The following is a 19,539-nucleotide window of genomic DNA, read 5'->3' as shown; positions in this document are numbered from 1 at the left end:
GAGAAGAGGACCACAATCAGAAATGGGGAGACATGATGGGATAATGTGCACCCCTTTTTTTCTTTTAGTTTTTGCCCCCACTTTGGGCACCAATTCTATTTCTGTCCCTGTTAGGGGCCACGAGCATACCTGGGACTGGAGGACTGAAACGACTCCTACCCCCTTGCAGGAGTAAGAATGAGGATACTGCACACTGATTGGAAATTTGAAGAGAAATTCTGTTTACAAGAGTATATGTAATAAAGGTAATCAGATAGAGTAAGTACAAAACCCTGTTAAGCCCAAACTGGTCTTCTAGAATCCTCCACCCCTTCCACCCTTAAGTCGGTCTGAGGGTAGGTCGAAACTGACCCCTCAGCCCCAGGTGGGGCCTAAAAGGCCTCGGTGGGCTGCATGACAAAGCTGAATTCCCTGTCAGGATCTCCCCCACGAACCATGAGATAAGAATTTGCACCTGAGAACAGGTTGCTCAAGGCCTCCTTCAACGTGGCTTTGAACACCTCCAGAGAGATAGAGCATCCACAATCTCCCTGGGCAACCTGTGTCCCAACTCTCATAGTCTGTCCTCGGTGTTTATTGTGAAGGATGTGAAGGACAAGAAGATAATCAAGAACAGTCAACACATATTGACCAGGGAAAGCAATCACGTTTGACCAACCTGGCTGGCTGGATTCAGTGAAGAGGGGACTTTTGCTTTTTCTCATTCTTTTCTGATAGCTGAACACTGTGAGCATGGAGAAATAGTAACAGAGAACTTCAGTGCTGTACATGGCAAGAGATGGAAGGAATTCAGCTTCCCACTTCATCCATGTATTTTATCTATGGATGTGTTAGTAGCAGCTGAATATACAGAGAAGTTTGGCTGTATGAAGAACTGATTTGTGAAGCTTTTATGATCAAACCAGATACTAAATACCCTCCGCATTGCCATGTTGCACTAAACAAGAAGTCAATGTTACCACACTGGCCCTTTGGTAATGGGTAGCTCCTCTTCCCAATCCAAGTGAAAAGACCACCCTTCTGAGATGTTCAGCTGTCCCTGTAGCTGGTGTGGTGAGCTCTGGGTGTTGCACACTGTGGTTCTTGCATATTGTTCTTCTAAGCTCTTCCCTGTGTCATTCACTGAGATATTTTAATGACTGAGATGGAAACCACAGAACACATCTGGTTGGAAGAGACCTCCAAGCTCATCCAGTCCAATCCTTGATCCAGCACCAAAGAGTCAACATTAAACCATGTACCTGAGCATCAGGTCCACACACTGCTTAAACCCCTCCAGGGATGGTGACTCCTCCACTGCCCTGGGCAGAACACTCCAATGTTTGAGAACCCTTTCAGTGAAGAAATATTTCCTAATATCCATCCTGAACCTCCCCTGGTGTAGCTTGAATCCATTTCCTCTAGTCCTGAATGAAATGTCCAATAGAAGAATGTGTTTAGAATCATAGAATCAACCAGGTTGGAAGAGGCCTCCAAGATCAGCCAGTCCAACCTAGCACCCAGCCCTATCCAGTCAACTAGACCATGGCACCAAGCACCTCATAGAGTCTTTTCTTGAACACCTCCAGGGATGATGACTCCACCACCTCCCTGGGCAGCCCATTCCAATGCCAATCACTCTTTCTGTGAAGAACTTCCTCCTAACATCCAGCCTATACTTTCCCCAGCGCAACTTGAGACTGTGTCCCCTTGTTCTGTTGCTGGTTGCCTGGGAGAAGAGGCCACCCCCCACCTGGCTACAATGTCCCTTCAGGTAGTTGTAGACAGCAATGAGGTCACCCCTGAGTCTCCTCTTCTCCAGGCTAAACAACCCCAGCTCCCTCAGCCTCTCCTCATAGGGTTTGTGTTCAGATCTGGAGGATCTAGAGAAGTTTAAGTAATTGCATCCTTTCCTAAAACTAGACCAGTTGGTCTCTTGGACTCCTTTTCCCATACACAAGACTGCCTGCAACCTCTGACACACTGGTACAGGCAGCACTGTTTCTGGGGCTGTGAGGGTGTAAATATAGACGTTCTTATGGCATGGCAGTGCCAGACTGCAGGTCTGTCAGCACACACAGTATCTGCAACTGAGGAAGGGGCTATGTGTGATGGCTGTACAATCATGTTGGTTTAGTGAGTTATGGGTAGGGAGGGCTATGGGAGCCTCTGGAATCTGACAGAGGGAACTGGTTATTTATGCAGATGGTAATAGGAACAAGCAAATGTCAAATGCAAGTAAAGAGAGGGAACAGTGAGAAAGCAGAGTTTCTTGGGCAATCACTTTAAAAATGAAATATGCTCAACCCCATGTACTATCTATGCATGCAAAAAAGCCATCTTCATGCATACCTCAAAAGTCACCTCAGGAATCTATTAAAGATCTCCATTTCAAAGCAGAGTCTCTTGTTAACTGGGTTCAGACTTCCATCTCCCTGTGTTTCAGACTCAGACTCAGCTATTCCAAGTGTCCTGTGCAGACACCTCAGCGGTAATGCATTTTGACTCCTGCTTTTTAGAAAATACCACTGAGAAGTGTCTCTTAGCAGCAATTATTTGTTGGGTTTTGGCATCCTTTTCAAGTTCTTCTTGATGCCTGCATTCCTAAAGCATCACAGGCATTATCATTCCCATCGCATGACTGAAAAGCTGTGGTAGAAACATATCATAGAAATCACCATGAGTCAAGCAGTAAAACACTGAGAAAGCCATCAATAGGAACCAGAAGTCCCTGCATCCAAGTTCTCTAAGTGCCTTGAGTAGTCTGGATTCTCTCCTTAACACTCTTGACAAATTATTTATAGATGTATTCACACAGTCACTAAGATATAAACATGTTCCAGTTAGATCATTCAAATCAAATGACAATTATGCCCTTAGTTTGCCAGACAATGCTTAGCCACAGAAGGTTTGCCAGAAATGTTTTGACCAAAGAAAGGGGGAGCATCTGCAGCATCTGCAGCGCAGACACTATAAAATCTCCCAGGGACGAGCCTGACCTGTCTCCACAGAAGGCTTCCAGGTAAGTGCATGTGTTTTGTGAGCTCTGAAGAAAGAGGATGATAACCCTGCAATATCCCATTCCACTTCTCCTGCCTCTCGCAAGCGCTGCCACAGGAGACTGCCCCTGCAAACAGCAATATTCAATACAATTCCAGGGCATGTCTGTGTCTTCACTCTATAAATTGTCTCTCCCATTCCTATTTCACAGGGGTGCCAGTTTCTGGGGTACAAACATTTCTTCAAAGGTAAGACCCTGAACAATGCTCTGCCAGGCTAAGGGAGGACTTTTACACACCTGCATGAGTTCTTCTTGTAAATCTTCTCGTATTTCTGCTGACTTTGGCTTAAGTGACACTGGTGGAAATAGTAAAAAAGTAATTTTTCCAGTTAAGTTTATATCAGTGGATGGATTTCAGTAGTTGCTTCTTAGAGATATTATGGGAAACCAGCTAGCAGTTTGTTACCTACAGAGCAAGGAGTTTTCTCACTGATACAGATCATATTATTCTCAGTGATCCACAGCCTGTTTCCTCATCAGACATCTCTGCTGAGGCACTTTCAGTAAAGTGCAGCCATGGCCTCTGGAGATGCCGAGATGGCTGTTTTTGGGGAGGCAGCTCCCTACCTCCGCAAGTCAGAGAAGGAGAGAATTGAGGCCCAGAACAAGCCCTTTGATGCCAAAACGTCTGTCTTCGTGGCTCATCCTAAAGAGTCCTTTGTGAAAGGGACAATCCAGAGCAAAGAATCAGGGAAGGTCACCGTCAAGACTGAAAAAGGAGAGGTGAGTGAAAAACAAGGGTTAGAAATGGTTTGAAATTCCCACCCTCAGCTCTTATCTGACATTCATGCATCTTCCTCTTCCTCTGACAGACCCTGACTGTGAAGGAAGATCAGGTCTTCTCCATGAACCCTCCCAAGTATGACAAGATCGAGGACATGGCCATGATGACCCACCTGCACGAACCTGCTGTGCTGTACAACCTCAAAGAGCGTTATGCAGCCTGGATGATCTACGTGAGTAGCAGCAGCAGCAGTCTGCCTTTGGGGGCCAGCAGGAGCTGCTGTGGCAGGCTGAGTGGAAGCCAACCTGCTGTCTCCCTTGCCCACAGACCTATTCGGGTCTCTTCTGTGTCACTGTCAACCCCTACAAGTGGCTGCCGGTGTACAACCCGGAGGTGGTGTTGGCCTACCGAGGCAAGAAGCGCCAGGAGGCTCCTCCACACATCTTCTCCATCTCTGACAACGCCTATCAGTTCATGCTGACTGGTGAGTTAGTTGAAGTCTTTTTAACTGCTCTTGCAATGAAATGCAGGACATTCTGGTGCAACCATGACAATATTGTGTGTGTTTGAGAGTAATGGAGGATGAATGCCTTCAACTGTCAGTGAGCAGCAGTGTTGTGAGCTCAGAGTCTGTGGTCTTTTAGAACTGATAAACAGTTGGGCTAATGCAAGCAGCCTGGAAGGACTAAATTCACTGGAACAAAGACATCTCTTTCCTGCTATAGGCTTTGCTGACTCTGGTGGGATCTTACATACGTGCATAGATCTTAATCACTAACCCAGCCTCTGCCTGAGAGCACAGAGCACAGCTATGTCGCACCTGCCTTGCGAACAATGTGAACAATTAGCAAGGTGCAGTGCTAAGGTAAAACAGAAAATCTCTCTGTGCGCTGGACAGGACAAAAGCTTCACCTGATTTTTATGCAAATAGCATTCAGGATGGAAACGAGGGTGGGTGGTCTGAAGCACATACAGCTTTTAATGATCTGTGCAACCCCCACGTTGATGGCTGCCCTTGACAGTCACTTGCATCTTAGTGTGAAGAGTAAACCTCAAAAAACAAAGTCAAGGAAAAAATTAAACCTTCAGGGCTTAAATTGAGTGGCTTAAAAAAATTTCTACTTTTTCCTCTTCCTGCCAGTGCTTTTTTTCCTCTCTCTTAATTGTGCATTGCAAGATGTGCAGGATTTCAGATCTTCTTTTGTTACAATTGGCAAAACAGATCCAGAATCAAGAAATGAAAAATTAAGGTTAGCTATGTGTGGTTTCAGGAATACCTGACAATGTAGATAATGAAGATTAAATAAAAAGAAGAGATATTCAAAACAGCAAAAGAGGGTCATCAGACCTTTCTCATGTTCATGAGACCTCCAAATTTCTGTGAGATTACTCAGCATAGTTTTATCTCCAGAAGAATTCACACACTGTTGGACTCCAGCTTTGATGGTTAGTTACAGTTGTCTACCTAGTAAAGAGGAATAAGTCCCATAACAAGACAGTACTTCTGAGGATGTAAGGCTACAAAACTACTATGAAGTGATGTCTTTTCTGATTCAGTCGATAATACTGAAGTACTGCAGAAAATAACACAAGTAGGCGTTAGAATTCCCAGGGTTTTTCACTGTCTTCAGTCTCTGCATGCTCTGGGAGCTTCAGCTCATATTCTCCTCCTAGTTTTATAGTTGTTGCCCATGAGCACTGTGAAAAGCTTTCTTGTCTTTGTCTTCTCACAGATCGGGAGAACCAGTCCATCCTCATCACGTAGGTACCCTCCCTGCTTGAGTCCCTATGGGGCTGCCTGGTGCCAGGGGACCACCTGCCTGACCACAGGCTCTCTGCTTCTCCCTTTGCTCTGGCAGTGGAGAATCCGGTGCAGGGAAGACTGTGAACACCAAGAGAGTCATCCAGTACTTTGCAACAATTGCAGCCAGTGGGGACAAGAAGAAGGAGGAGCAGCAGCCAACAGGCAAGATGCAGGTGAGTTGGGCAAACAAACTCAACACTGAACATGTAGTTGCTATATCAGCTAAACTCTGTCGGGTTAGTAATGATTATTCTGCTTATTATCATCATGTTTAGTATCAAATTATTAACTGATAGGCATTAGCTTGAATCGATGCTTTCCTCTGTTCCTGAAGGATTTTTTTGGAAAGGATAACCCCCAATAATGATCTTCCTATAGGGAATGCTTGAGGATCAAATAGTGATTTAATAGGTATTAGCTTGGATCAATGCATTGGCTGTTCCTCACATGGCCTTGGAAAGGATAACCCCCAGTAATGACCACCCTGCAGGGCACGCTTGAGGATCAAATCATCAGCGCCAACCCACTGCTGGAGGCCTTTGGAAACGCCAAGACCGTGAGGAACGACAACTCCTCACGCTTTGTGAGTTGCTTTGCACATAATCCCCTCCTCATCAGAGCAGCAGTGATGGGCCAGGGGCATTCTCACATAAGAGGTGGTCGAGGCACTGTCCCTGGAGGTGTTAAACAACAAGTAGCCATGGCACTTCAGGATATGGCTTAATGGTGATGGTGGTGTTAGGTTAATCATTGGGCATGGTGATCTCAGAGATCCTCAAAAGGATTTTAGGATTCTATAGGGGGATGGCAATGCAATGCACTCAGGCTGAGATGCTGCTGCTTCTCCTTAACAGGGCAAATTCATCAGAATCCACTTTGGAGCTACAGGCAAACTGGCTTCTGCTGACATTGAAACTTGTGAGAGACTCCCCTGACCTGATCATATTTTTTCTAATTCTCCTCTATTTAGTTCTAACTCTGTCCTGTCTTCCTTGCCAGATCTGTTGGAGAAGTCCAGAGTCACTTTCCAGCTCAAAGCAGAACGAAGCTACCACATATTCTACCAGATCATGTCCAACAAGAAGCCAGAGCTAATTGGTAGGAAAAGCACTAACTTTTTAAGGAAAGTCACTGAGCAATATTTTATTGTGCCATCTGGAAAGTTAAGTAAGCTTATTTTTCTCTTTTTGGTGATTTCAGACATGCTCCTCATTACCACCAACCCTTATGATTTCCAGTTCGTGAGCCAAGGTGAAATCACTGTTCCCAGCATTGATGACCAGGAGGAGCTGATGGCTACAGATGTCAGTAACTTACCAAACAGGACATCTGGCAGTTACAAGTCTGGTACATATATATTCACATCACTGTTTCTGTTGCCAGAGTGCCATTGACATCCTGGGCTTCAGTGCAGATGAAAAGGTGGCCATCTACAAGCTGACAGGGGCTGTCATGCACTATGGGAACCTGAAGTTCAAGCAGAAACAACGAGAGGAGCAGGCAGAGCCTGATGGCACAGAAGGTACCACTGAATTCATTGAGTGACTTGTTCAGAGAGCTTCTCTGCTAGCAGAGATGCTGTGTTGGCCTCCAAAGACAGACCTGCATTGGCCTGGGCCACCACAAAACCACTGAGGAAAAGTTTCTTTGTTCATTGCCTAACTGCAGGGAGCTTCCCTGCCCATGGCTAAGTGTCATTCTTTCAGCCACTGGATACTGGCAGACACAAAAATCCTGCATGCTTTGCCATGCAGAAATCCACCTGCCACAGGAAAGCAAAGGTGCTGCATGAGGCATTTTGGGGTTCCTCTGGGAACTTCCAGATTCAGGCCCTTTCATAGCAAGCCATCATTACCTTCCAGAATTCAACTTCCTTCTGAGAGCTCCAAGGACCAGAGCAGCTCTTTGCCTTTTCTAGAACACACACCGCAGAGTTGTTCACACTGCCCACAGTCTGGGCACTGCCCACAGGTGAATTCTCCTTCCTCTCTCTCCCTCAGTGGCTGACAAGGCTGCCTACCTGATGGGCCTGAACTCAGCTGAGCTGCTCAAGGCCCTCTGCTATCCCCGAGTCAAGGTCGGGAATGAATATGTGACCAAAGGTCAAAATGTGACACAGGTAACAGCTGAAGGGGCAACAGACGTGGCTGGAAGAGTACTTGAGTGGTCTTCCTTGAGCCTAGCAGGGAACTCTGGATCTTTTGTCTCTGATGTAGGTGAACAATGCAGTTGGTGCCCTGGCCAAAGCTGTCTATGAGAAGATGTTCCTGTGGATGGTTGTTCGCATCAACCAGCAGCTGGACACCAAGCAGCCCAGGCAGTACTTCATTGGTGTGCTGGACATTGCTGGCTTCGAGATCTTTGATGTAAGGGGCACAGTTTTAATGGCATTTGAATAGAAGAGCAATTGAGACTAAGGAGAATTCTGAGACAGATTTTTGGTAGAAGTTAGTATCTTCCTACACTTATTTGCTGGACCTTCAGAATCACCTTTTCAATTCTGAATATAATAATAATGATAATAACAAAGGAGTAACTCCTGATTACATCAGATTTGAAACCTTTTATATTTTCGAAGTGCAAAGCCTATCCCAGTGAGATAGTATAGGAAAAGTACTTAGGAAGAGGCCTTGTATTTATGGCATCACCCATACTGAACTAGGATTATGCAAGAAAACCCCTTGCTGCTGTTGCTGAAAGTCAAAAACATTGTGTATGTTTTTATGTCTGGCAGTTCAACAGCTTTGAGCAGCTCTGCATCAACTTCACCAATGAGAAACTGCAACAGTTTTTCAACCACCACATGTTCGTGCTGGAGCAGGAGGAGTACAAGAAGGAAGGGATTGAGTGGACATTCATTGACTTTGGGATGGACCTGGCTGCCTGCATTGAGCTCATTGAGAAGGTATCTTCCTGTTCAAGTCTGTGACATGTTGGATCTTTGATACTTCCAAGAGGCATGCTTGAGAGGCTTTTTCACATGAGATCATGTTTGCATATGAGGACTTGTTTTCTTTCCAGATTACAAAATGATGTCACATAAAAGACTGTCATGTTATATACCTGTCCATAAGGAAGGTTTATGGGGAGGGCAGGTTTTGCAGTGGGATATTTGCAATTTTCTCATCAGCAAAGGTACTTCAGTAAGCTAAAATGGAACAGCAACACATAAAAAAAGTTGACCTTTAGTTAATTTTCTCTGACGTTGCCATGAAATGATTGGGAACAGCCTTCTGTGACCCTAGCAACTTTTTAACCAAAGGATATCTCCTTCCTCATCTGCTTCTCCCTTTTTTATTGTAATGTTTTGCAGACCATGGGCTGAGATGCTAACAGCAAAACACTGGTGCCTTTGACATTGACAGCATGTTTCTCATCATCACCATCTTTTTCTCTCACTTCTTGTGCTACCTGCCAGCCCATGGGCATCTTCTCCATCCTGGAAGAGGAGTGCATGTTCCCCAAGGCAACTGACACCTCTTTCAAGAACAAGCTCTATGACCAGCATCTGGGCAAGTCCAGCAATTTCCAGAAGCCCAAACCTGCCAAAGGCAAGGCTGAGGCTCACTTCTCCCTGGTGCACTACGCTGGCACTGTGGACTACAATATCACTGGCTGGCTGGAGAAGAACAAGGACCCCCTGAATGAAACTGTCATTGGGTTGTACCAGAAATCCTCTGTGAAGACACTGGCCTTGCTCTTTGCCAACTACGGTGGAGCAGATGCAGGTCAGCCCTCAGAGAAATGTATTTTCTATGTGGGACAATGTGGCCTCAGAGAATTACAACAGTAAATACTAAACATTTAAAGTTCTTTTTCCAATATACAGCATCCATTATTCAGCTTTGTTGTTGTTGGTTTTGTTTTTCCATTTACAGATGCTGGTGGTGGTGGGAAAAAGGGTGCTAAGAAGAAGGGTTCCTCTTTCCAGACTGTCTCAGCTCTTTTCCGGGTACTGTACTGTGTTTGTTATCTCTTTGTAATGTGCAGAAATATTAAATTGCAAAGGGTTATTTTGTGTTGTTGTATCAGTGGTGATAGTCTTTGGAAAGCCTGTATCAGGCTTTCTAGCTTCAGTTTTAATTTTGCTCAAAAATGAGAATTCATTCCTCAAAGAAGATGAAAATTCAATTTTTTTTGCTTGTTTTTCTGTTTGTTTGCTTGTAGAGAATCTTATTCAGATGGTTTTATTTTTGTGGCTTTGGGTCAGACTAGAACTCTACTCTTCCTGCATCCCTGTGAGGTTGGTGGGTTTGGGAGTTGAGAGTGCTCCCCAAGGTGATATTAATCTTATTTGGTAAAACACCACTGTTTTTAACTTCAGTAGATTGACTTGTGAAGGCAGAATGAGAAAAGCCTCAAATCTAATGACTTTGTTTGGAAGTTGTATGTTAGTTTGCACTGCATCAACAGCAACATAGCAGTAGTTCAGTCTTCAAAAATGTTGTTCACAGTCTTCAAAGAGAAGATTGTTATTGTGGCTTTCCCTAAGTGTTCTGAAACACAGGTGATTCTGAGAAGTCACAAAGGCGTTAACACAGGCTTAGTGCATCAAACACTGAATGTACAAACTCACATCACCATCTGCTCCTTCAGGAGAATCTCAACAAGCTGATGACCAACCTGCGGAGCACTCACCCCCACTTTGTCCGTTGCATCATCCCAAATGAAACAAAAACACCTGGTAAGATGCTCAGGCAGAAAAAGAACTTCCTCTGGTGCAGCTGTTGTCCTTTGCACTGGACACTGTGGCATTCCCTTGTGCTCTGAATTGCCAGGTGCCATGGAGCATGAGCTGGTTCTGCACCAGCTGCGCTGTAACGGCGTGCTGGAAGGGATCCGAATCTGCAGAAAGGGATTCCCCAGCAGAGTCCTCTATGCTGACTTCAAACAGAGGTGAGAGCAGGCACTTCTCAGCATGATTAAAGCAAAGCTGGGTCACTCAGACAAGTTCATTCAGGCTGGCCCTGCTGGGGGCTGGACCAGATGATCTTTCAAGGTCCCTTCCAGCCCCTGACATTCTATGATTCTATTTGAAACCAGCAGTGTATGTGCTGGTGGTGTTCAGCAGCTGGTGTGTGTTGGTGGGGAAAGCAGCCTCATCTTTGTCTTTTCATAGGTACAAGGTGCTTAATGCCAGTGCCATCCCAGAGGGACAGTTCATTGACAGCAAGAAGGCTTCTGAGAAGCTTCTTGGGTCAATCGATGTGGACCATACCCAGTACAAATTTGGCCACACCAAGGTACAGAGTCTCCTTGACTCACTCAGTGTGTGCCTGTGCTGTGCTCTGCCTGGCAGTCAGGTGCTGCAATGCTCTTTTTCTCAAGGTGTTCTTCAAAGCTGGGCTGCTGGGACTCCTGGAGGAGATGAGGGATGAGAAGCTGGCACAGCTCATCACCCGCACACAGGCCATGTGCAGAGGCTTCCTGGCAAGAGTGGCATACCAGAAAATGGTGGAGAGAAGGTAGAAATTGCTCATCTGTCCCCAAATCACTATGCTTGAAGACAGTGCTGATGCTTGTCACACAGAATATATTCAATGTGCATTTTAATTGTGCTTCAGGGAGTCCATCTTCTGCATCCAGTACAACATCCGTGCATTCATGAATGTCAAGCACTGGCCCTGGATGAAGCTGTTCTTCAAGATCAAGCCCTTGCTGAAGAGTGCAGAATCTGAGAAGGAGATGGCCAACATGAAGCAAGAGTTTGAGAAAACCAAGGAGGAGCTTGCAAAGTCTGAAGCCAAGAGAAAAGAGCTGGAGGAGAAAATGGTGGCCCTGGTGAAGGAGAAAAATGATCTGCAGCTGCAAGTGCAGGCTGTGAGTTTATCACCATTAATTTATCACACAGTAAAGGAGTCTATGCATGCAAAGTGCTCTTTATGAAGCGGAAAGTCAGACTATACCTGACTAAACATTGGGTATTTGTTGCATTACCCATCCCATGTATGTGAAGTTGAGAAAACTACTGTCTGACAGTAGCTGTGAGCTTTCTGACATCCAGTGCAAAGAGACAGGGACTCAGAGCTCCTGATGCTCAGACAAAGGAGGCTGCTACAGCTGGCCAGGATGAAATACTCAGAGCAGATTTTGCCTGTATCTCCAGCTCCCTCTGAGCAGGTGGCTCCTGCAGGGCTTCTCTTCATCTCACCAGGATGCAGAACAATGTATTCATTTTGGAGCACAAATGCAAGTCCATGGAAGGACTCATAGAATCAGGCAGGGTTGAAAGGGACCACAAGGATCATCTACTTCCAACCTCCCTGCCATGGGCAGGGAGACCCTACCCTAGATCAGGAAATCCAAACAGCTAAGTTAGGAGACTATGGTCCCACTAGCACAAGGAGCAGTCTTCACACATTTAGGGAGAGAGTGATCTTCTTCCTATTAAATTGTTATAGGGACTAGCAGAGCCCTCACTCACAACATAACAATGTGCTCAGAAGGATTCGGTTACAGAAGGAACGGTAATGAATACTGTGTCTCTGAAAATTAATGTCTCTAATTCCTTTCTGCTCCAGGTAAATGAGAAACCTTCACACCTATCACATCTATAAGACATTTTTATGAGAGAGAATAAAGTTTAGGAATCACTGTTGTTTTCAGCTGATAGGTTGTACAATGCATCCCCCCCAAAAAAACCCAACCCAAAACAACCAAAACTGAAACAAACTAAGATTAAGGTTGCATCAGGATCAGACCACAGTTTAATGTGTGCTTACTTAGACAAGTTCAGAAAGCAATACAAGAAAATCTGTGTGTCCTCACCAGGAAGCAGACAGCTTGGCCGACGCTGAGGAGAGATGTGACCAGCTCATCAAAACCAAAATCCAGCTGGAGGCCAAAGTAAAAGAAATTACTGAAAGGGCTGAGGAGGAAGAAGAAATTAATGCTGAGCTGACAGCCAAGAAGAGAAAACTGGAGGATGAATGCTCAGAGCTGAAGAAAGATATTGATGACCTTGAGCTAACACTGGCCAAGGTGGAGAAGGAAAAGCATGCCACTGAGAACAAGGTATGAGGCAGGAGGGGTCACTCTCAAGAAAAGACCTCTGGTTTGCCATTCAGTCTCAAGTTATAAGTGATAATTTTATCTGCCTTGCTCTTCACACAGGTGAAAAACCTCACAGAGGAGATGGCAGCTCTGGATGAAACCATTGTGAAGCTGACAAAAGAGAAGAAAGCTCTCCAAGAGGCTCATCAGCAGACACTGGATGACCTGCAGGCAGAGGAGGACAAAGTCAACACTCTGACCAAAGCTAAAATCAAACTGGAGCAGCAAGTGGATGATGTAAGAAAAGAGCAAGAAGAGGACAGTGGTGCAGTTTGAGCTGCTTGGCAGAGCACTGATGGCTTCTTCTCTTTAGCTGGAAGGGTCCCTGGAGCAAGAGAAGAAACTGCGCATGGACCTGGAGAGAGCCAAGAGGAAACTGGAAGGAGACCTGAAGCTGGCTCAAGACAGCATCATGGATCTGGAAAATGATAAGCAGCAGCTGGATGAGAAGCTGAAGAAGTAAGTGTGGCTCCATGTGGGGCAGCTGAGCACAGGGCTGGGGAACTTGTCTGTTTCCTCTGAGCTCTAACATGGTTTGCTTTGCCCAAAGGAAAGACTTTGAGATCAGCCAGATCCAGAGCAAAATCGAGGATGAGCAAGCCCTGGGCATGCAATTCCAGAAGAAGATCAAGGAGCTGCAGGCAAGTCTCTGTGGGTTCTACTCTTTCACCCAGACTCAGGGCAGGCAGGAGAAGGGCATGGGTGTGAAGGGTGCCAATGTGTTCCCCAGGCTCGCATTGAGGAACTGGAGGAAGAAATTGAGGCCGAGCGAACGTCTCGGGCAAAAGCAGAGAAGCATCGAGCTGACCTCTCACGGGAGCTGGAGGAGATCAGTGAGCGCCTGGAAGAGGCAGGGGGAGCTACATCAGCTCAGATTGAGATGAACAAGAAGCGAGAGGCAGAGTTCCAGAAGATGCGTCGTGACCTGGAAGAGGCCACGCTGCAGCACGAGGCCACGGCTGCCGCCCTGCGCAAGAAGCACGCGGACAGCACTGCTGAGCTTGGGGAGCAGATCGACAACCTGCAGAGAGTGAAGCAGAAGCTGGAGAAGGAGAAGAGTGAGCTCAAGATGGAGGTTGATGACCTGGCCAGTAACATGGAGTCCGTCTCCAAAGCCAAGGTATGGAACTTCTGTCAGGTACTGCTCTATGATACATGACCTCCAGTAGGGTTTTGAACCTCCAGGTTACATCTGCCTATCACGCACAGTTGCAGTGCATTCCATCAGGAGTACATGCTGGAAAACAGTTTGCCAACTTCCCTTATGTGTATGTGACCCCCAGGCAAACCTGGAGAAGATGTGCCGCACCCTGGAGGATCAGCTGAGCGAGTTGAAGACTAAAGAGGAGGAGCATCAGCGCATGATCAATGACCTCAATGCTCAAAGAGCTCGGCTGCAGACTGAAGCAGGTAACAGACCTCCACATCCTTCTGCAATGCCTGAACCTATAACTGACACAGCCAGTGATGCTTTATTCAACTCTAAGCTGCTGTGCATGGATTTGAAGGTTTTAGTGTTGTTTTCTGAGTTACAGTCTCTCCGTAAAATGTCTCAGGTGAATATTCACGCCAGGTGGAAGAAAAGGATGCTTTGATATCACAGCTGTCCAGAGGCAAACAGGCATTTACTCAACAGATTGAGGAACTAAAGAGACATTTGGAAGAAGAAATAAAGGTAAAGGCCCTTCATGTGTAAGGGTTGGCTTTGGAGTCAGATTCCATTTTCTGTCATAATAAAGTTGGACTATTTATCCATGTCATTTTACTTCGGGGGCTCTCAAACTGTAAGGACCATTTGGACACCTCTTTATTTAGTGTGGAAAAAAAAATGAAAAGGGGATAACTTCCAACCTGTCAGGCAAGGGTAACTTCAGATTACAAACCATTCTTATACTACTTTTCCTTCATGCAAGCTGAAACCTTAGATGACAGTTAAATGGGTGTAACAATTCCCATATTCACAGTGATAATTTAGACATGATTCACCATCTCTTCTGTGGTAATCTCTTACATTCTGATGAATGAAGTTATAAGAAGGTCCTCAGAACATCAGTGTAACCTTTTCCCTTAGGCTGATTTTTAATGCCAGTTCAAGGAATTGGCAACAACATCCCCTAAGTTAACATTTGATGGGCTCAGAGGTAACAGTGTCCAAATCTCATTGTCTCCTCAGGCCAAGAATGCCCTGGCCCACGCCTTGCAGTCTGCTCGCCACGACTGTGACCTGCTGCGGGAGCAGTATGAGGAGGAGCAGGAAGCCAAGGGGGAGCTGCAGAGGGCCCTGTCCAAGGCCAACAGCGAAGTGGCCCAGTGGAGAACCAAATACGAGACGGACGCCATTCAGCGCACGGAGGAGCTGGAGGAGGCCAAGTACGTGGAGGAGGTGGAGAAGGCTGGAAGAAACCACTAACAGAAGTTTGACTAGTTGAGCTACTGAATGGCAAAACCCCAGTAGTCTGTGAGGGAGGAGTTATAGAAAACAGAAATGTGTACTATTAGGAGTGGGGTTCTCAAAAAAATAGGCAAAATAGGCTGCAAGAAAATGAATGATGAGAAAGGCAATGCGTGATGAGTGCAGGGAACAGGTAGATAGCTCGGCGCTGGGATAATGAGGGAAGAAAGAAAGATGAATACTGGGAACAGACTGCACCATGAGAGTGGTAACCAAATACTCCAAAGCATATCAGCACATGGGTCAAATTGGAAAAAAAGTGTATGTTTTACACCCCAGTATGAGCTGTGCTTATCTCCTCCCAGGAAGAAGCTGGCACAGCGCCTGCAGGAGGCAGAGGAACATGTTGAAGCTGTCAATGCCAAATGTGCCTCCCTGGAAAAGACAAAGCAGAGGCTGCAGAATGAAGTGGAGGACCTGATGATTGACGTGGAGAGATCAAATGCTGCCTGTGCAGCTCTGGACAAGAAGCAGAGGAACTTTGACAAGGTCTTTTGGGCTCCAGCACTGGGGTGCCAGGGCAGAGCATGCCCTCCTGGCCAGCACATCCACACTCACACCCCATGTCTCCTCAGATCCTGGCAGAATGGAAGCAGAAGTATGAGGAAACGCAGGCTGAGCTGGAAGCCTCCCAGAAGGAGTCTCGCTCTCTCAGCACGGAGCTCTTCAAGATGAAGAATGCCTATGAGGAGTCCTTGGACCACCTGGAAACGCTCAAGCGGGAGAACAAGAACCTGCAGCGTGAGTGCCTGGCACCCTGCTCCTGGGTGCCCTTTCTTGCCACCCAGCAGCCCTGCTGCTCCACATGGCTCTGTGCCTTCAGGTGACAGGGGTGCCTGTCAGGTTGGTGTTGCAGGGCCCTTGCCTTGCTGCTCTGTGCCTGAGCCTGCCATTGGTCTTTGCTTCCCCAGAGGAGATTTCTGACCTGACAGAGCAGATTGCAGAGGGAGGAAAGGCAATTCATGAGCTGGAGAAGGTCAAGAAGCAGATTGAGCAGGAGAAATCTGAGCTCCAAGCCTCCTTGGAAGAAGCTGAGGTACATGTCCATGATCACTGCTGTCTGCACTCAAAGTAGGGGCAAAGGAGACAAAAGGTTGCAACCTGCTTGGTCCCACTCTGGGCTGGCCAGGGAGTGCATCCAGCTGAGCTTCCCCAAGAGAGTCCCTAACTCCCTAGAGAGCAGCTGTGGCTTTATCTGTGTCATAAACGTTTGTGTCCCCTTCTCCAGGCCTCCCTGGAACATGAAGAGGGGAAGATCCTGCGCCTCCAGCTTGAGCTCAACCAGGTGAAGGCTGAGATTGACAGGAAGATAGCAGAGAAAGATGAGGAGATTGACCAGATGAAGAGGAACCACCTCAGGATTGTGGAGTCCTTGCAGAGCAGCCTGGATGCTGAGATCAGGAGCAGGAATGAAGCCCTGCGCCTGAAGAAGAAGATGGAAGGAGACCTGAATGAGATGGAGATCCAGCTGAGCCATGCCAACCGTGTGGCTGCAGAGGCACAGAAGAACCTGAGGAACACACAGGCTGTGCTCAAGGTGTGTTCAGCAAAACTGCAGAAAAAGAAATGTCAGTCCTGACATTTTTTGGCACCCAAGCACACACTGCCACCTTGTAATCTCTCTTGTCCCTCCTTGCCAGGATACCCAGATACACTTGGATGATGCTCTCAGGACTCAGGAGGACCTGAAGGAGCAGGTGGCCATGGTGGAGCGCAGAGCAAACCTGCTGCAGGCTGAGATTGAGGAGCTCAGGGCAGCCCTGGAGCAAACAGAGCGCTCGAGGAAACTGGCTGAGCAGGAGCTCCTGGATGCCACAGAACGTGTGCAGCTGCTCCACACCCAGGTCTGGCAGTGGTGCCAAAGCAGCTGGAATGACACCTACCAAAAGGAGAGGGCTGCTTTATGCCAGAGGTTGGGTCAGGGCAGAGGTCTAGGATGGCCTCTCTACTGCTGCCCCTGCTCAGCTCTCTCCACCTCTGATACTTCATAAACAATCTTTGGAAAAGAATTCTGGATTTTGAGCCTCAGTCTCAAAGAGGAAAGACTTGGCTGAGGCTGTAGGTCGGGCACTGCAGCCTCCCAACACAAGTCTTGCAATCTCTTTTTGTACAGAACACCAGCTTGATCAACACCAAGAAGAAGCTGGAGACAGACATTGCCCAAATCCAGGGTGAAATGGAGGATACGATCCAGGAAGCTCGCAATGCTGAAGAGAAGGCCAAGAAGGCCATCACTGACGTGAGTTGGGGGCTCCTTTCACTGCTGCTGCTGGATCATCCCCCAGACTGTCTCCAGCACCAAAATGCCTTTGACCCTTTGCTCTCATCAGGCAGCCATGATGGCAGAAGAGCTGAAGAAAGAGCAGGACACCAGTGCCCACCTGGAGAGGATGAAGAAGAACCTGGACCAGACAGTGAAGGACCTGCAGCACCGTCTGGATGAGGCTGAGCAGCTGGCCCTGAAGGGAGGCAGGAAGCAGATCCAGAAGCTGGAGGCCAGGGTGCGTAGGGCTGGCATTTGTGAGTGAGTGAGTAGATCCCTTGCAGAGGTGTCAGGGAAGCTCCAAAGTTGTGCTCCTCCTTGCAGGTGCGGGAGCTGGAAGGGGAGGTGGATGCTGAGCAGAAGCGCAGCGCTGAAGCCGTGAAGGGTGTGCGCAAGTACGAGCGGAGGGTGAAGGAGCTGACCTACCAGGTGAGGCAGCAGACCTCCTGGGGCTCACAGAGCCAGGCAGCCAAAGCTTTTACAAGAAGCCCAAGGCAAAATGGAACTTTATGGTTTGGAGAAGGCAATAACTCTGCCTCTTGCCTGTTTGCTCCCTGCTGCAGTCTGAGGAAGACAGGAAGAATATTCTGAGGCTGCAGGATCTGGTGGACAAGCTGCAAATGAAGGTGAAGTCCTACAAGAGACAATCTGAAGAGGCTGTAAGTATCACTCTGAGTGCTTGGTAAGACACTTTCCAAGTGGGTGGCCTTGGTGTTGAGGAGAGGAATACAAGAAAGTTGGGAAGTGCCAGTGCTCAGTAGCAGAGGGCTCCAAGTTCTGGGAGATGCTTGCAAATTGGCCTTTGGGAATGAATTCAGTGGGGGAATGAGGAAGCTGACGAGGAGGGCAAGTGCAGGGAATTGTGTTTGGCATTAGAAGAGCAGCGGCTGTAGGAAGGAGATGCTATGGACAGTGCTGGTGGTGCAGCAGAGGTGGAAGGGTGGGAAAGAAGAGATCGTTGGCATCGTGCAAGTGCTGTAAGCATCCTGAGAGATGTGCAGCAGCAGAGAAGGCCTGGGCTGGGCTGCTCCCCACCGCCTCCCTCTCCCCGCCCAGGAGGAGCTCTCCAACGTCAACCTCTCCAAGTTCCGCAAGATCCAGCACGAGCTGGAGGAGGCCGAGGAGCGAGCTGACATTGCGGAGTCGCAGGTCAACAAGCTGCGGGCCAAGAGCCGCGAGTTCCACAGGAGGATAGAAGAGGAAGAGTGAGGCTGACACGAGGCAGCAAAGTGACCTGAGGCTGCACAAAGTGCAGACCCCTCGGGTGCTTCCTGCTGCGAGAGTCTTTGTACCCCTCAATGTGCCTAGAGAATAAAGAATGTAGACTCCCCTGCACGCACACTCTGAGCAGAGTCTTCACTGGGGTTGATTCTGAGCGAGCCTGGGGCGCTGCAGGGCAGAATTGGTTTCCCTCTCCTGGCTGGGGTGAGGGAGATACTGGTGCACCCTCTGGATTGAGGACTCACAAACTCAAGAGGCTGCCCATTCCTATGGGGCTGCTGCTGCTTTGGCCTGTGCCCTCCTCTGCCTTCAGCAGCTCCTTGTCCTGCTCCTGCCCTCACAAACTTCTTCAAACTTCTCCCGTTGTCCTTGCAGCACAGCTCACTTCCCACACCAAAAGCCAGAGAGGCTGATCCCTTTCCTTTCTCCTTTTCTTGCTTTGGATTGTCACCCTGGCAGCCACAAACCCTGACATCAGCCTCTCAGTAAGTTCTCTTGGTCATGGAACCCTGCAGCACAAAGGCCCACAGAGGTGCTTTTCAGCACACAGAGCACTCTTACGACACGCTGGTGGTGCCCGTAAGCTGTGCCTTCTCTCTTACCCTAGATGCCCCTGGCTGGTGCCACCACCTGCTTCCAGCTTCTTGGCAGTGGGCAGAATGCTGAGTTCAGCCTGGGGCCACATGCTGGAAGGACTGTCCCTTGAGGCCCATTTCTCTCACACTGTGTGGTACCAAAACATCTCCTGAGCAGAGCAGCTCAAGGATCACCAAGGCTGTCAAGTTAATTAGCAAAACTTTTCTTCGAACTCAACAGACACAATAACATCCCTTGCTGTAGCTCTGTTTCTGGCTGTCAGGCTGCAGGAGCTGTGGATGGAGATGGATGTGGAGTGAATGAGGAGCACTTAGCAGCAGATGAGCAGTGGCTCAAGAATAAACAGCAGCCCCAGCTGCAGTCATCTTCAAGGCTTCAGTGAGGC

The 19,539-nt window shown here is 47.7% G+C and overlaps 1 protein-coding gene across 2 annotated transcripts; it reads left to right on the top strand.

The window, feature by feature from the left end:
• The first annotated feature begins 3,556 nt into the window (after positions 1–3,556).
• LOC135179389 (myosin heavy chain, skeletal muscle, adult-like) lies at positions 3,557–18,662 on the top strand. Of its 2 annotated transcripts, none has more exons than XM_064151144.1 (38): positions 3,557–3,763; positions 3,853–3,996; positions 4,092–4,248; positions 5,498–5,525; positions 5,624–5,741; positions 6,059–6,151; positions 6,423–6,486; positions 6,568–6,666; positions 6,769–6,872; positions 6,952–7,090; positions 7,569–7,687; positions 7,785–7,934; positions 8,303–8,473; positions 8,987–9,296; positions 9,447–9,520; positions 10,165–10,252; positions 10,347–10,464; positions 10,688–10,811; positions 10,897–11,033; positions 11,133–11,388; positions 12,340–12,582; positions 12,682–12,858; positions 12,935–13,080; positions 13,172–13,262; positions 13,352–13,741; positions 13,905–14,031; positions 14,178–14,296; positions 14,795–14,991; positions 15,379–15,562; positions 15,649–15,814; positions 15,985–16,109; positions 16,302–16,610; positions 16,714–16,917; positions 17,187–17,312; positions 17,404–17,574; positions 17,661–17,765; positions 17,900–17,995; positions 18,393–18,662. In XM_064151144.1, the coding sequence occupies exons 1-38, from the start codon at positions 3,557–3,559 to the stop codon at positions 18,543–18,545; spliced, it is 5,829 nt and encodes a 1,942-aa protein (XP_064007214.1). In that variant the 3' UTR covers positions 18,546–18,662. The 2 variants fall into 2 exon arrangements, with proteins under 2 accessions (XP_064007214.1, XP_064007213.1); XM_064151143.1 differs by having other exon boundaries at positions 5,624–5,745; positions 6,042–6,151; positions 8,987–9,314.
• The last annotated feature ends 877 nt before the right edge of the window (positions 18,663–19,539 follow it).

Source organism: Pogoniulus pusillus, chromosome 11 (genome assembly GCF_015220805.1).
Source record: "Pogoniulus pusillus isolate bPogPus1 chromosome 11, bPogPus1.pri, whole genome shotgun sequence".
Classification (NCBI taxonomy): Eukaryota; Metazoa; Chordata; class Aves; order Piciformes; family Lybiidae; genus Pogoniulus; species Pogoniulus pusillus.
Note: the sequence above shows the minus strand (reverse complement) of the source record. Positions and strands in the feature narration are given on the sequence as shown.

Excerpts from the sequence above, each read along its gene's own strand:
- LOC135179389 (XM_064151143.1), top strand. The coding sequence starts at position 3,557 with ATGGCCTCTGGAGATGCCGAGATGGCTGTTTTTGGGGAGGCAGCTCCC. Across the intron at positions 14,297-14,794 it reads ATTTGGAAGAAGAAATAAAG|GCCAAGAATGCCCTGGCCCA; the intron begins GTAAAGGCCCTT and ends TTGTCTCCTCAG. Across the intron at positions 17,575-17,660 it reads TCCAGAAGCTGGAGGCCAGG|GTGCGGGAGCTGGAAGGGGA; the intron begins GTGCGTAGGGCT and ends TCCTCCTTGCAG.